This window comes from Papilio machaon, chromosome 21 (assembly GCF_912999745.1).
Source record: "Papilio machaon chromosome 21, ilPapMach1.1, whole genome shotgun sequence".
Lineage (NCBI taxonomy): Eukaryota > Metazoa > Arthropoda > Insecta > Lepidoptera > Papilionidae > Papilio > Papilio machaon.
In genome coordinates, this window is record NC_060006.1 from 1,866,046 (window position 1) to 1,881,964 (window position 15,919).

Genomic DNA, 15,919 nt, shown 5'->3' on the forward strand with positions numbered 1-15,919 from the left:
TGTTGCCCGCGACTCCCGTCTGCGCGGAAAAAGAAGCTACGTCTAAACTTTCGCATTAAGTAGGGGGTGTCCTAGACACTTATACAGTCCAAGTAAAATACTTGAAAAAGGTAATCCAGTATTAAGAGTACCCGAAACCGAAGTGCATGTTATGCGTTCAGGTATGAATGTGGAAGAAGCGAGTGGAGTGTCAGAACCGTGTCCAAAGTACGTAATCCCTGTCTACAAATTTCTAAAAGATCCTTTCTTAAGCCATTAGTCTATTTATATTATTTGGGTGATAACGAAAGGAAAAGGAAATCAGCGCGTTATTTACCAGCCGCATACAATTTTATCGTTTCCTTTTTGCGGTTTTGCACACCGTTTGAAAAAAAATGTCATGTTGCGCTCGGAACTAATTAAGGAAGTCGTATATAAACCGTAACAATTAATAATTAAAACATTACCACTTCACATTTATTGTGAAGTGAGATCTTCATTTTAAGAGTGTACACATATTTTGAATTAAAAAATGTCCGTGTACAAAAGTATAGAGTTACTTTTCGATCGTCCTAACGAAACCCTTATTACACCGAAGGGTGAGGACAATGATTTGTTTCAACTCACGGAACAATATTTGGTAAGTTTCTAGTTTTTCTTTTTAACTATTCTTTCCTTTTAGTTTTTACAGAGTAAGTAGTAAGCATTCGATTTGTAACAGAGCGGGGGATCCATAATATTCTTTTTCCCGATGTGCCAATTCAAATATTGAGTACTCTCGTACATTTAGACCTATTAAACCTGGCCATACTTTTTTTCATTCCATATTTGAAACGCCCAATATAATTAAGATTATTTGCATTTTGATTTTTTTTATTATTTCATAGCCTAAGGAATACGAGAACAACGGCATCGAACTTAACAACCGTTTCGGTAACGATGCAACCAATACGATCCTCCTCAAGAACTTGGACCAGCTGCCGCAATTCACCAAGGCATCTCAAGTGGCGCCAGATACTGACTTCTCTCTTTTCCTGCCTAAACATCAGGAGGCGGCAACTGAAGTCATTGATACTTTGATGCGTAAGTACAATTGATTAATTAACATCTAGTTGTTTCCCATGACTTCGTCCGCGTGGAATTGAAAAATCTATACATCATTCCAGAGAATAATCTAACGCTGTTCCAAATTTCATCAAGATCTATTAAGTCGTTCTCTATCCATGTAATATTACGCATTTATAAAATACTAGCTGTCGCCCGCGACTCCGTCCGCGCGCAGTTAAAAAAAAATGAAAAATAGATGTTGACCGATTCTCAGACCTACTGAATATGCTCACAAAATTTCATGAGAATCGGTCAAGCCGTTTCGGAGGAGTACGGGAACGAAAACTGTGACACGAGAATTTTATATATTAGAAGTAAAACTAGTTCCAACTTCGCAAGGATATGGTCTACACTTCATCTACGTGTGGTTCTTCTTATACAATTTTATAAACTAAGATAGTGATTGTAAAAAATCAATTATAAGACATACAAAAGTGTAAAAAAATCAATTTTATTTAAATTATATTTACAAATAATTATAATTTATTAATAAATGTAATTCACTATTAGGTGTTCCTGAGAACAGTCTGCAGGAATTTCTATCCACATGTGTATACGCTCGGGTGAACCTGAATCCTCAGCTCTTCAACTATTGTTTATCTGTAGCTTTGATGCACAGGTCAGTTGAGTAAAACTAACTTTTTCACTTAAATATATTCCCAAAGTTCAACAATGTTATTGAAATGCAATATATTCCTCACATCTCTTATTTCAACTCACAAGATTCATAAAACGTTACTTTAAGATAGCTACGTAATACACATCATTTATACTTTTCACAGGAACGATACTAAGGAAGTGAGAATCCAAAACTTTGCCGAAACATTCCCCTCAAAGTTCTTGAACTCCACGGTATTTGCACAGGCTAGGGAGTCCGCTGCTGTTATCCCTAAGGGAACTCCGGTACGTTTATTTGTCTTTACCTCCACAACAATTATCACACTTCTTGTCCGTCCCACTACACAATACCGGCTTGTAGTTAGGTGTCCAAGGACCAAGGCTATCATATGAATAAAAATCCATTGGGTATGTACCATCATCTTTCAACCATTTAGAATTACCCAATGCAACAGAAAACTCATATGGTGTAAGCAAAGGCTTCGGAAATGCTGTGCCCCAATCAATAGATAATCTGGGACAAGCAACCTGAACAAATGCATCTAATTCAAACATTGCAAGCTTGCTGGGAAATATTTCTGAGAGTAATATCTTTACATATTTCTTATCAGAGTTTTGTATTTGCTTTTCTAAATTACCTAACACTTTTGTACTACCTTGTCTTCCCAATGTACCTAATATGAGTCCAAATTTACCAGCACTTTCTGCCGTTTTCAACTGGTTATGTCTATTTGTTTGCATCTGTTTATGTTCATATACTTCGGAAGTAAATTTCTTTTCATATGGATCATATTTATAAGCTGGGATAGTAGGATTGGCTATCATCACTGATTCTAAGTGAAATCTACCATCGCCTAAGTAAATGATTACATCAGATTGTAACTTAGGCGCTGTACAGCCCAGTATCTCTCCAGGTGACAGTGGCTTACATTGTGGAACTGTTACAATATAGTCTTCACTGCGGAGATTCTTAGCTACAGAATGTAGTGTTGTTACAAATTGAATTGTACTAACTATAGCTAAATGAGTCTTCTTTGGAAAATTTAATCTAATTGTCTCTAAAAAGTGTGACGGATCAATCTTTATATCTACAAATATATAGAGCACTTTGATGTTACCTGTTTGATCTATTGGTATTAAGCAAGAATGTCCATAATGCACTAATAGGTCCACGCCGAGGGCTAACGCGGTAAAGTCATCAATACAACAAGCGCCGTAAGTCACGTCCCCCATTATCACAGTATCAGCAGTAGTAAATGTTTCAATAATGTCGCATAACGTTGTTGCGAACATTGTCAAACCTGGAATATTATAATTTATTAGTAATTTAAAAGTGTTTGCGTGACTTACTTGTAATTTATCGTAACTTACCTTCAGGTAACTGTAGAGCTACTCTCTTCGCTCCTAAAGATCGTATTCTCCATATTGTTTTGTGAATTTCAAAATTGTAATTTTGCGGTAGTGACTCACATGCTCTATTTAATAAGGGATCATTTAATAATTCATCAGGTATTTTATTCACAGACCGTATCGCAGGTTTAAAAGTTTTTCTTTGCCCTTCTGGCTTCGCGCGAACCACTACAACACCCGGATTCAGCATCAAATCTTCCATTTTCAGTAGATCATTATGCAGTAGAAATGTTTAAAAAAGCAATAGCTCTTGGGGTTATATTATTTTTTCAAAAATAAACACGCGCGAATAAATTTGGGGCCTACGTGACTTTTCGCAACTTTTCCGTTCCTTTACCTCTTTTACTAAAACAAAATTCCTGTGCAAGTAGAAATATTATTTCACTAACGTGGGTTTATTTTATTTCATGTTGGCAATAACATTAACAAGGAAAATATTTTTAAATAAGCAAATTAATGTTAAATATTCCAAAGCAAGCCAACGCATTGGAATTTGTTTTCCTCAATTGTTACTATTTGCGTAAAACGTGCCCCACAATATTTGACGTTCTTTGAATAATTGACAGATGTCACCTGTGTTGCCATGGTGAAGTAGTGAAAAGTGTCGTGACAACTTTTCGTAAGAATTTTTTCCGTCTAGCCCTCTTTCACAACGCGCGATAAGGAACTTCGTTCCAAAAACAATTAATTAATGTCCGATTTTCGAAAAACCGTAGAATTTGCTACGGGCATACGTTTGCGGCCGTAGATTTTGTAATTTGTTGAACTGGAAGCCGTAGAACACGGTAATTGTCGTAGCATTGGCAACACTGGATGTCACTTGAATTGAAAGCCTAAACAAATCTTTTGTTTTGTAAATAACAGAAGTACGTTCCATTTCATGCAATTGTTAAGTTTAGATAGGGAACACGATCAATTTATAAGTTACAACATAAGTATGGCGTTTTGATTAGGGCCAGCTCATTTTTAATGATAATTAAAATTGAAGTAGTGCTTCACCCTTAATGTAAAATTATGACGGTCACAAGTAGTGTGAGATAGAGGGATGACCAAATAAAAAATAAATTTTGATAAAGTATTTTTTATTTACAGCGCATACCGATTATAATCCCAAGAGATTACACTGCAACCGACTTGGATGTTGAGCATCGTTTGGCCTATTTCCGTGAAGATCTTGGCGTCAACTTACATCATTGGCATTGGCATCTTGTGTATCCATTCACAGCCAGTGACAGAAAAATTGTTGCGAAGGATCGTCGAGGAGAGTTATTCTTTTATATGCATCAGCAAATTATTGCTAGGTACATACTATCTCCTTGTAACTATAAAGTATAACAGAAATTTTTGAATGTGGCTCATTTTTTTATTTATTATTAGATACAACGGAGAGCGTCTTAACAACTCACTGCCGAGAACTAAGAAATTCAGCAACTGGAGGGAACCGATCCCTGAAGGGTACTTCCCTAAACTAGACAGTCTTACATCATCGCGAGGATGGCCACCACGTCAGGCGGGTATGCGCTGGCAGGACCTGAACCGTCCAGTAGACGGCCTCAATGTGAAAGTTTCCGACATGGAGCGCTGGAGAAGGAACATTGAAGAGGCGATCGCCACCGGAATGGTTCGCTTGGTAAGAGCTTTTATGTAAAATACTTTTATAAAGATCAAGTTAAGCTAAAATGTTATCTTAACTTGCAGCATCACAATATTACTTATAATTCCTCATATTTCAGCCTAACGGTTCGACGCAAGCTCTCGATATTGACACGTTGGGCAACATGGTAGAAGCCAGCATGTTGTCGCCGAACTTGGAGTTGTATGGCAGTATTCACAACAACGGCCACAGCTTCTCCGCATATATGCACGATCCGACTCACCGATATCTCGTAAGAATACTAGCAATAAGTACTTAATAATAAAAAAGAGACTTATTGTGGCTCTATGATACTCCGGGACATTACGAACAACACAGTGTTGTTTTGTGCAGTTCTGAGTGCAGGAGATTTAATTTTCTAGTCTATGGGCAGCAGTTGCTTTGCTATTTCGGCGAAATCCGGTGACCGCATGCTCGTTGGTCACTGGAAGTAGCTTGCACACTTGCCAATATACATACACACCTGAACGTTAAAAATGGTTTTAGGAAAATTTCGGTGTCCTGGCTGACGAAGCGACTACGATGCGCGATCCCTTCTTTTACCGCTGGCACGCCTTCATCGACGACCTCTTCCAGAGGTACAAGGAAACTACCAATGTTCGTCGCTACACACGATCTGAGGTACGTACTGAATTTATGTACTTTAGTAATTGTGCAAAAGTTGACATTTAACAATTATTTTAGTGACGTGTAGTTCAATTCTAAATAAAATGAGATAAATTATAAACCCAAAATACATTCGTTATTGTTTCTTAGCTGGACAACCCTGGCGTGCAAGTGACTTCGGCAATGATCGAGAGCGCCGGCGGACAGGCGAACACTCTCAACACCTACTGGATGTCGAGCGACGTGGATCTTTCCCGCGGTCTTGACTTCTCCGACCGCGGTCCCGTTTTTGCGCGCTTCACTCATCTCAACCATAGACCATTCCGTTACGTGTAAGTTGTTTAAATTCTTTCCCAGTGGTTTTGCTGAAAGATATTCTTTTAATATGAGCGATATTGTAGTTATTGTACATTTAAAATCTTCGTATTTTGGATGATGCCAGAATATTTGTTTTTTTGTTCAGCATCAACGTAAACAACACCGGCAACGCTCGTCGAGCCACCTGCCGCATCTTTATTGCGCCCAAGTTCGACGAGCGCAACTTGGCGTGGGTGCTCTCCGACCAACGCAAGATGTTCATCGAGATGGATCGCTTCGTTGTGCCACGTATGCTTTTTTATCTTCTCGATTATTATGAAGTTAGAATGTAGGTGGCACAGGGGTTAAGCTTTTGCACAGGTCCGGGTTCGATCACCGCCATGTACTAATGTTTTTCGAATTTCATATATACATTTATCCGACGCTCTTACGATGAAGGAAAACATCGTGATGCAACTTGCACATATCTGGGAAAAATTAAAAAATATGTGTGAAGTTAATCAAGCTGCACTTGACCAGCGTGGTTGGACAGACCTTGTCACCCCTAACTTTGCGTAGGCTCCGACCTTTTCGGTGATGAGGTATAGTGGGCTGATAAATTATGTCGTGTAAAGTTGGACGATTTTAAATTTTGTGTGTTTGTTGCAGTGAACGCCGGCCAGAACACCATCACTCGCAACTCGTCTGAATCGTCTGTGACGATCCCGTTCGAGCAGACGTTCCGCGACTTGCGCGCGGAGGGCGGCAACCCGCGCGCCGGCAACCTCACATCCTTCAACTACTGCGGGTGCGGTTGGCCGCAGCACATGTTGGTGCCGCGCGGGACAGAGGCCGGCGCTTCCTATCAACTCTTCGTCATGCTCTCAAACTACGAGCTCGATAAGGTCATTTCACACAATCATCTTATAATATCTAGAAAAATATAAAATCTTCAACACGGTTAGTGCCGCTTACTCATCTCGTAAATTCATTTTCATACAAATGAGGCATGGAATGTGTTAAGAGCATTACAACTGTGCAAATAATGAAGTTGTTGCAATTTATGCACCTCTTTAGAAATTACCCAGTATTGTGCCGTATGTGGCAATTTTAAATCATTACAATTTAAAAGTACAAGTTCATTCGCATAAGTTAATTTTTAATTTTTTGAACCAGATTGAGCAACCTGACGGCACCGAGATGACATGCAAGCAGGCGTCGAGCTTCTGCGGTCTGCGAGACAAGAAGTACCCTGACAAACGCGCCATGGGCTTCCCCTTCGACAGGCCCTCGGCCACCGCCACCAACATCGAGGACTTCATCCTGCCCAACATGGCGCTCGTCGACCTCACCATACGTCTGCAGAATGTGACCGAGCCCAACCCGAGGAATCCACAAAACTAAACCCCATCCACTAATAACAAATGACCACGGCTACCGAAGTTCGGACTTTTTTATTTATATAGATTAAACTTAGCATTGAAAAAATGAAAGGCTGATTGATTAGGTCTTATGAATTTGTAAATATTGTACAAAGTATTACAGAGCTATCTAGATAATATTGACCCATTTTAGTTTTAAATAAATTTATGCATTCAATACTTGTGACTTTTTTTTTTTGATAATTGTTTTCATTGAATCTCAATCAGATTTTTTTAGCAAAAAAAGAGAGGAAAGCTCTTCTTCACAGTGGTGGGTTTATTCATAAGGTATTTGTGCAAAATAAAATGCAATTTGTCTAAAAAAAAATATTTTATAAGTACCAAGTTTATTTTAACAAAAGTTACATAAATAATTTCATATCATTTGTAATCTAAAATAAATAAAAAAATAATAATCATGCAACTAAATATAACAATTACAATAACAAAATAGAAAATATGAATTCTAATTAAAAAATCATTATTAAATATTTTTATGTAATCTTTTCACAATGGTGCATTCCTTACCTGTACATCTGCAAACAAAAAATATTTATTAGACATGAAAATAATCACATTAAACAAAAGATAAATCTGACTAAATCAGACCTATCATTTTACATTATCATGTGATTATCAAAATAACACATATTCGGCTCGTGTTAGGATATCATCATAGTTTATATTGCCTATTGAAGATTATGTTATCATTCTAACAAATCTAAAATATCATTCTTATACAAACTTCCTGCACATATTTTTGTAAATAGAGGAAGTCCGCTTTGGTCATGGCTTTTGAACTAAAATGTAAAACAGCGAGTATGGGATGTTCGTAAAATTTTATCCTGTCCTATTTATAGAGCTATATATTTATTCTTACCTATGCAATTCACCATCCTCACCCAATCCTCATGTCTCTGCAAATAGAAAAATATCATGCCATAATTTCCATAATAAGAAAAACACATTTTTTATTAACGTAATCATTATCAGGCCTATCATTAAAAATCACGTGTTAATCATAATTACACATTTCGGCTCGTGTATATTCTCATCATTTAAATACCAATATAACCTACACAAAGATAACACGTTATCGGCAAACTTATCGATTGTGTAAACGCTAGAAAAAAATAATCTTATCTCAAAAGTTAAACGAAGATATTGAATGCAATCTTTAAAAAAAGCTTGCTCAGTTCTAACCAAACAATTCGAAAAGCTCTTATGATAAGAGCCACGTGTTAAGATCGATTGGTGATTTTACATAATCAAAGTTATATTAGCTAACATGTTATAATATTAATTACTTTTAATTTTGGTTTAATTTAAAAGAAAATTTTACTTACAAGGTGGGAATATATTGATGCGCAAATCACGTATCCTCGACCACATCGTTTGAAACTTCAATTAAAAAGAAATCAAAGACTAAACTTTTTTATAGCTGCAAGATTGACAGAACGCTTTCCCGCCCGGACGGATGTCACAGACTATAGAACAAAAGACAATTTTCTATTTAAAAGTTTAAAAAAGGAGTTGGTTGAGGTTCAGACTGATTTCATAATTTCGTAGTAGCCGTATTTAACTATGTTTTTTATCAATTATTATAAACATTAAAAAGCTTTCATTATTGTTTTGGTATATCAAGATTTATAAAATGAGATTTCTAGTTCAAATGTTTACTGAAACTCAAATTAATTCATTGAACTCTAAGATTAACAAATAAAAATCGGTTGTAAGACTGCTTTAAAGAAAATTCGTAAAAACTTAATATAAATAAAATTTTAGGTGTAGAAATAAAGTTGATCGTACGTCGCTCTCTCCTCTCTCTTGATCTATCAAAAGATGGCTATCGAATCATAAGGTTACAAGCATCCAATTATTTTTATATGATAGCTCTAACTCGATGTTATGAGTTTATTTCAATGCTTTGCACGATGCGTGAAATTAAATAAAATATTCGTCTTAATTTGAGGGGAAATCTCTTTCCTCTCATGTTAAGGCAAAGAGTGGTTCTGGCCACCTACGATTGCAAGTGTTTCCTCACATAAAATCATATGACAATTGATTCAATTCGTTTAATACAACCCATACTTCCAAGCACAATAAGAAATAAGACCTGTGGAAAGTGGTTATCACCAATTTGGTCTTGCATAATATGAAAATCTGAACCACAACTGAGATTTCTCAGCCCTTAACTCAAGTATCGACATATAAAATCGAAAATAAAATATTTTCTGAATTGTTTTGTTATATTATAACGTGGCAAATGAGCAAGCTGCGAAATAGCGAAGCGATCGCTGGTCATAGACATCCGCAGTTGCAGTGTGCTGCCTACCTTTAGTCAAGAGAGGAGGGAGACATATAGAAAGAGAACATTTCCCTTTTCTATGCGTCCTGTCCTCCTTCATATCCACTGCCCCTTCCCATCTTATCCTTATAAGGAAAGGGTGGGATGAGAAAGAGGACTAAAATTCCATCTCCATCGCCACACTCATCAGACGAAACGCGCAATTGCTTCCACTTCACATCTGTCTTCTGTGTGATCGTGGTATTTCACCGGGCGAGCCGACCCATTTGTGTAAACGATGTTGTTGTTGGCGTCTACCACTGTTGGAATTTTTTAATTTGAATTAACGACCAATACCGCCTGTGAACATACGTTAGTGGAGTGCATTATATTTATTTCAATATATTGCATTGTCCATGCTTTGAGATTCATTAAATAACTTTTGGTTGCAAATACTCACTACTATTACGAAAAGTTCAATACATCTCAGTGATATACACTGATATTTTAAAAGTTACTAGCTTTTGCCCACGACTTAATACGCGCGAATTTATAAAAAACCGACATGAGTATGCCATTCGTTATTTGAGACTATGTTCTATATCTTTACCAAATTTCAATGTACGATAATGACTTACCGAGTAAATATGAAAAAACAAAATAAAAGCATCCCACGGGAACCATACATAATTTTGGGATTCTAGGTTACCTATTTGTTCATCCAGACTATATTCTATATTTGTGCTAAATTGCATCGAGATACGTTAAGCCGTTTTAGAGATACTTAGTAACAAACATCCATCCATCCTAACTTTTGTATTTATAATATTAGTATGAAGTATGACATAACTTTTTGATTGACCTCTACTGTGAACGTAAAGGCTGGCATATGGCCACTATTATAACATATATACATATAACAAACATATGTACAAATATGTATTTCTATCGATCGACTAGACTGAGTAGACGAATTACATACGTAGAGTTATACACTTGTATAAGTAGGGTGGGACCCTCAGATAAGCTTCAAGTCTGGTATAAATATAATATACCTAGAACGTCATATATTTTAGTCAAGACCCTGTATTTTTTGCGTCACACGTTTATGATTTTGCATTTCATGTGATTACGTCATGTATTATATTGAAAAGAGGATATAACATCAAACCTTTTACTTACAAAAAAGAGTATCCTTGAACGCGATTTTAATTTTAATTTCTAAGATAACAAAGTTTTTGATCTCAAGAAAATTATTAGTTTTAAATAAAAAAAAGTGGTATAGGCACATGTGCCTGTTTTTATCGTAGATTGTCTAGTAAAATTTATTCTTATTGAAACGCTACTTTTTTTTTTACAAAAAAAAATGTAAATGGCTTAATTTAAATACCTGCGCTTTACCCTAGCAAATCTGTAAAAAATGCCGTATTTATTTTTATTTTAACCGGAATTTATAATTTTAAATGCATTCATCATGAAAATTTTCAATTTTTTACCTAAATTAATAAAAAAATTAAAAGTAGGATTTAAAAGAAAGGAGTAATTCGATGATGTACTGCAATCATTATGTATACATTTGTATGATGTGCTACTTATGTAGTCGCACAAAATAGTAGTTTATGCATCATATAGATCTAACTATAAAAACAATGGTGATAAATAAATAAGGGAATTTACTTATTATGGTCTTTTTATTAAATAAAAAAAATACAATTTTATTTCTATAAGTACAGTAACAATTTAGTAAAATTTACCAAATCAACACTCCAGTCAGACCTGAGATCAGAATGAAATAAAACCGATGTGCTCTGCAATTTGTATCCAGGTGTGCTGCTTGCATTCCCTGGCCGGATCGGGGATTAGTAGGTAGTTGGAATCATTTTCATTAGTATTTTTTTATTGAATAAAGTCTATAACCAAACTTATTGAAAATCTTAATACAATAATATCTTATGTATTATACAATCATTACACTTTCAAAACTAAAATGATTTCTTTACACAGCAGACAAATGTAATCAAAGATGAATGCAATAAATTAAAAAAATTATTTAAATAATAGAAAGATACCTTAATTATTAGGTAAAAATTACGCCTTAATCCAAATTCCTCGATTGAAAACAAGTAAATATTTATTATACTTTTTTTTAATTTTGAAATTTTATAAACTACATCTAATACACATTCAAATAGTTCCACTAAATAATTCAATGTGACAATGCAGATCTTTTATGAATTACAATCACATTTTGTGACATCACAATAAAAACAACAGGATTTCAGTTCATACAAAAATTGTTAAGCAATATGTAGTTTTTACCACAGAGTACACATTTGATTGGACACCTAGACAGGTAATATACACGGAATTTACATCTTACCCTATGACATATGTTTGTAATTTGTATTATCTTATTATTAGAATAACTTACATTATCATCCATACTTAATTGTCACTAAATCTTTGCTTCCCAATGTGTTACATTTTAAATAATTACGACAATGGACTTAACTCTATTTACACAATACTGCTTTATAACATGAAGGTGCATCACTTTAAGGCTAGATTCGTGTCCAGTGTCAGTGTGATTTTTTTTTAATGCTATGTAATGTTATTTGCCTTTTGCTGTGATGGTTACATTTGATTTAGGTTGTGGAATAATTGTTATTTCGTCACTGATTTTCAACGGCTTGAGTGTGGCATCTGCATCGGTAGGCTTTGCTGGTGCGGCTGCCGTCTTATTTTTGTCCATAACTCTCTTAGCAACCACACTGTGGGCAGAGTACACATGATTCTCAAATTGCTTGTACATACCAAATGTAGCAGTGCATACTGTACATTTGTATGAGAGGTGGGCCGGTTTTAATGTCTTATTGTGATCTCGAGAGACATGGTTGAGTAGTTTCCACTGGTACACTCTACCGCACACGGGACATCGACCGGCATCTTTGCCTTTGTTAGCTGCTTCCTGCATGGAACTGGTTACCAAACCATGTGCACCCAACAAATGCCTTTCAAGGCCCTGATCTGTAAAGAACCTGTATTGACATTTCTGGCAATTCAGTGGCGGTCTATTGTATATCATTTTAGGATGAATTTTCACTTTATGTATCCATTGCATATGATTTCTCAATTGTTCTAAGTCTTTGATATAACCATCACATATTTCACAGATAACAAATGAGGCTTTAGAGTTTTGAGGTATTTGAGATGAGGATGGCTGCGGCGCTCTGGGCAAAGGAGTAATTGATATCTTCGGAGTTGCCGATGTATTATTTCCAACTTGATTATTTTGCATCATAGGATAATTAGTAATGGATGTACCCGTAGGATTGTTATGCATAATCATTACTCCGCTGCGTAATATGGGTACGCCAGAAACAGGTGGCCGTACAGGATTAGTCATAGGGGGACGGCCTCGTGGTCGTCCTAAAACTGGCATGGCACCTGTAAGATTAACATTAACCGGATGCTGCGCTCTACCCATACTATTAACACCAACTTGAGACCTACTGAAGTTCTGTTGATAAGGTCCCATTATATTATTCCGAGGTCTGTTTAACTTTGGTATTTTTGCTGGAGGTTCCCACTCTAGTGGAGGTGCTAAGTTAAATTCTGGTTTGAATTTCTTAGCACATGAAATGTGATGTCTCGCTAGCTTAGTCTTACTGTTATCTTCAAAGTGGCAATTGGGACATTGCTGGTACGCCGGTGCCCTTTCAAGCCTGCCCCTGATATTGTGTTCTGCTTCCATATGAAACAATATATCATGTGGACTGCGAATCTCAAATGGACATGTGTTACATTTATAAATATTATTCCTCATATGAGGCGCTTCTAAATGATGGGCCATTATGAGCATAGATTCTGTCTTAAAACTACAAAATTCACATTTCTTTTGTTGGAGTGCATAAGGAGCATTTGTCTTCTTACTAAACTCTAAGTTCTGAGTGAGGGATACAATTGCAGACTCTGTGGCTTTAGTATTACGTCCTGATTTCTTTTCTTTATACAATTTTCTATTTTGGTGCTTCAGCAAATCGCTTTGAACATATTCTTGAACAAGATTAAGGCCGATATTAATAAAAAACTGTCCAAGCGAGCAATCAAAGTAACTGTCACCTTTACCCATGAGTCCTTTCGATATAATACTAATAGGATCCTTCAACTCTGCATCATCTTTTTCTTTGATTACCACCGTATCATCATCAGATAGGGCATCCTCATCAGACTCACTTGAAGATTCACCATCCCAGGAATCATCATCATCCATATTTGGTCTCCTTCGCTTTTTCTTATCCGGTTTCTTTTCTTTTGGTGCTTCCTCCACCTCCTTCTTACTCTCCTTATCACTTTCACCTTCTTCGTCACTTTCAGATTTGTCATGTTTACCCTTATCTTTTTTATCTTTACTTTGCATTTTCTCTTGATCCTCTTTAAGTTTAACTTCATCCAATTGTTTTCCTAATTTATCAACAAATTCTCTAAAAGGTTTAACTGAGGGTTTCTCATATACATACGGGACTATAAATGAAGGTGCTTCAACTACAAACATGTCATCTGTCAATGAGGGCAGTATATTAGGTTGAGGCACAGCGGTTGCATTATTTTTTGATGAGGTGCTGCCCTTGCAACTTACTGGCGTGATTGTGGTGCCTCGAGCTGCTATACTTTGACATAAATTATGTGCATCAAAATTACTAGTTGATGATTTACTTTGTACTGATGTATTTTTGCCAGACATTATAGAGTTTGTATCTATGATAACTACAGTGGGTTCCTTATTCTCACCTTCATTAGATTTACTTTGTTTTGATGTAAGGTCAGCTAAACTTTTAGTATCACTTATAACTATTTGTTTGGACTTCTGTGCTTGATTGAGGGGATCCTCTGCAGACACTTCTTCAATGTCTGACTCATCTCCCCCATTTTCTACAGCTTCCTCATCTTTCTTCTTTTCTTCCTCCCTATCCTTAGTGCTTTGCTGGGATTCTTCTGAACTGTCATTGGAGTCTGTACTAGAACTTGATGAGTCATCATCATTAGTTACTGCACAATCATCTTCATCACTAGTGATCTCATGAACCTCAGGGCTAGGTGATCCACCATTGTGGCTCTGAGGTTCGATCTCATTTTCCGATTCACTACTTTCGTCCTTGGGTTGACTGCCTTGTGACGTATCATCATCTCCTTCGGTGCGATCATCTGCGAAAACAATAACATACTAATTCATTCTCAAGCTTATTTACGATCTTAACGCCATAACAAGTACATTCATTCACAATTATTGAATCGTAAGATACATGGTAGATTCAACGTGTACACTAATAGCAGGTTCTTAAAAACTATAGAGGTGTCTTTACCGGTACCACCAACGTCGCTATAGGATGTTAAAGATGGGAACTCCTGCCCTAAAATAGAGTTTGAACAAATAGGCTTTAACCTAAAACTTACGTTAGTTAAGTGGTGACCACTAATTGATGTGAAATTAAAACTTAAAAAACAAAATTTTATTTCAGTAAATAATGACATTAAATCATGTGAAGTATGAACCGCCATATGGGATTCCATGGCATTGGTCCGAAAACATAATTCTATCATGTTTGACAAAAATTATTTGCTTATTTTAAAACAACTATATAAATACAAATATTATCCCATTTATTAAATACCTGTAGCTGTAGATATCGACATTATCTTGCGATTTTTGTATCAAAAATCAAAAAAATAGCACAATAGCACAGTAGCGGAAACCAAACCAAATCAAGCTGTCATTTTAAAAGGTTCTTTATATGTCATGTTCAGAAAACGCCGAGACGCCGCCACAATATCTTATGAAAAAAGAAATATGGCTATTCTATGAATTTTTAATGAAAACAAACTATATCATTAAAAATATTTTTCCAAATACTTGTTTTTATTTGGTTACTTTATTTAATTTTTAATTTTTAATTTTTTTATTGGGATCACTGTGATTCAAAATGGACACTTTAAAGAGCCTTTCTTAAAAAAAAAAAAGATCGGGGAATGGATGGATGAGAAGTGAGATCATGGAGGGGGGGACGCGATGTCGAATAAAGAAGAGGCGTAGAAGCGCATTTTAAAGAATAAAAACATAACTAAATTTCAATTTTAACATTGTTTATTGTTATACGTTATTATTACGAAAATTCAAAAATTTTATTCGGTTCTTGTGTTATTTCTTACATAAAAATTGTGTAAAGTAAATATTTTATCTGTAATGTTATATAATTATTTTTCCCAGTCCTACTATGAATCTAAAATACACTAAACTGTAACAATGAATAACTTCTTTAAAAATAAGCTTAACTAATCGCGTAACTGACGTTAAACATTCAAATAAATGATAGAGTACATGACACAAAATTTCAAATAGTAAACATAAAAGAACTGTTCAAACACTTTGCACGTTTGTTAAGTTTTCTATAACTATTAATGTTTGATAGATTTTAGGTTATATTAAGTTAACATTTATAGTAAATAATTATTTGTTGACCTGGTAGTACGATGTCGCATGCA

General features: G+C 35.6%; 3 protein-coding genes and 1 long non-coding RNA gene across 4 annotated transcripts; 1 reads left to right on the forward strand and 3 right to left on the reverse strand.

The window, feature by feature from the left end:
• Window positions 1–423: 423 nt before the first annotated feature.
• LOC106711105 (phenoloxidase 1) lies at window positions 424–7,260 on the forward strand. The gene is made up of 12 exons (XM_014503333.2): window positions 424–619; window positions 867–1,062; window positions 1,597–1,705; window positions 1,869–1,989; window positions 4,207–4,415; window positions 4,492–4,744; window positions 4,848–5,000; window positions 5,255–5,389; window positions 5,525–5,706; window positions 5,838–5,980; window positions 6,341–6,576; window positions 6,848–7,260. The coding sequence occupies exons 1-12, from the start codon at window positions 512–514 to the stop codon at window positions 7,073–7,075; spliced, it is 2,073 nt and encodes a 690-aa protein (XP_014358819.2). The 5' UTR covers window positions 424–511; the 3' UTR covers window positions 7,076–7,260.
• Window positions 1,996–3,520, reverse strand: LOC106711106 (2-(3-amino-3-carboxypropyl)histidine synthase subunit 1). The gene is made up of 2 exons (XM_014503334.2): window positions 3,076–3,520; window positions 1,996–3,005 (listed from the first exon to the last, which is right to left on the reverse strand). Exons 1-2 carry the CDS (start codon window positions 3,314–3,316, stop codon window positions 1,996–1,998), a joined length of 1,251 nt encoding a protein of 416 aa, XP_014358820.2. The 5' UTR covers window positions 3,317–3,520.
• A 288-nt stretch (window positions 7,261–7,548) lies between the features above and the next one.
• Window positions 7,549–8,493, reverse strand: LOC123722197. Its single transcript, XR_006756444.1, has 3 exons — window positions 8,439–8,493; window positions 7,973–8,009; window positions 7,549–7,628 (listed from the first exon to the last, which is right to left on the reverse strand). It is a non-coding gene; the product is annotated as an uncharacterized LOC123722197 (long non-coding RNA).
• A 3,045-nt stretch (window positions 8,494–11,538) lies between these two features.
• Window positions 11,539–15,233, reverse strand: LOC106711114 (MOG interacting and ectopic P-granules protein 1). The gene is made up of 2 exons (XM_014503344.2): window positions 15,052–15,233; window positions 11,539–14,584 (listed from the first exon to the last, which is right to left on the reverse strand). Exons 1-2 carry the CDS (start codon window positions 15,071–15,073, stop codon window positions 11,991–11,993), a joined length of 2,616 nt encoding a protein of 871 aa, XP_014358830.2. The 5' UTR covers window positions 15,074–15,233; the 3' UTR covers window positions 11,539–11,990.
• Window positions 15,234–15,919: the final 686 nt, after the last annotated feature.

What these genes read in the sequence shown, in the direction of transcription:
- LOC106711105 (XM_014503333.2), top strand. Translation starts at nt 512, where the DNA reads ATGTCCGTGTACAAAAGTATAGAGTTACTTTTCGATCGTCCTAACGAA. An exon ending in AGTCATTGATACTTTGATGC is followed by an intron (nt 1,063 to 1,596) that starts GTAAGTACAATT and finishes ATTCACTATTAG; the next exon opens with GTGTTCCTGAGAACAGTCTG. An exon ending in ATCCGACTCACCGATATCTC is followed by an intron (nt 5,001 to 5,254) that starts GTAAGAATACTA and finishes AAATGGTTTTAG; the next exon opens with GAAAATTTCGGTGTCCTGGC.
- LOC106711114 (XM_014503344.2), bottom strand. Translation starts at nt 15,073, where the DNA reads ATGTCGATATCTACAGCTACAG. An exon ending in GTCGATATCTACAGCTACAG is followed by an intron (nt 14,585 to 15,051) that starts GTATTTAATAAA and finishes TTGTTTTCGCAG; the next exon opens with ATGATCGCACCGAAGGAGAT.
- LOC106711106 (XM_014503334.2), bottom strand. Translation starts at nt 3,316, where the DNA reads ATGGAAGATTTGATGCTGAATCCGGGTGTTGTAGTGGTTCGCGCGAAG. An exon ending in AGCTCTACAGTTACCTGAAG is followed by an intron (nt 3,006 to 3,075) that starts GTAAGTTACGAT and finishes ATAATATTCCAG; the next exon opens with GTTTGACAATGTTCGCAACA.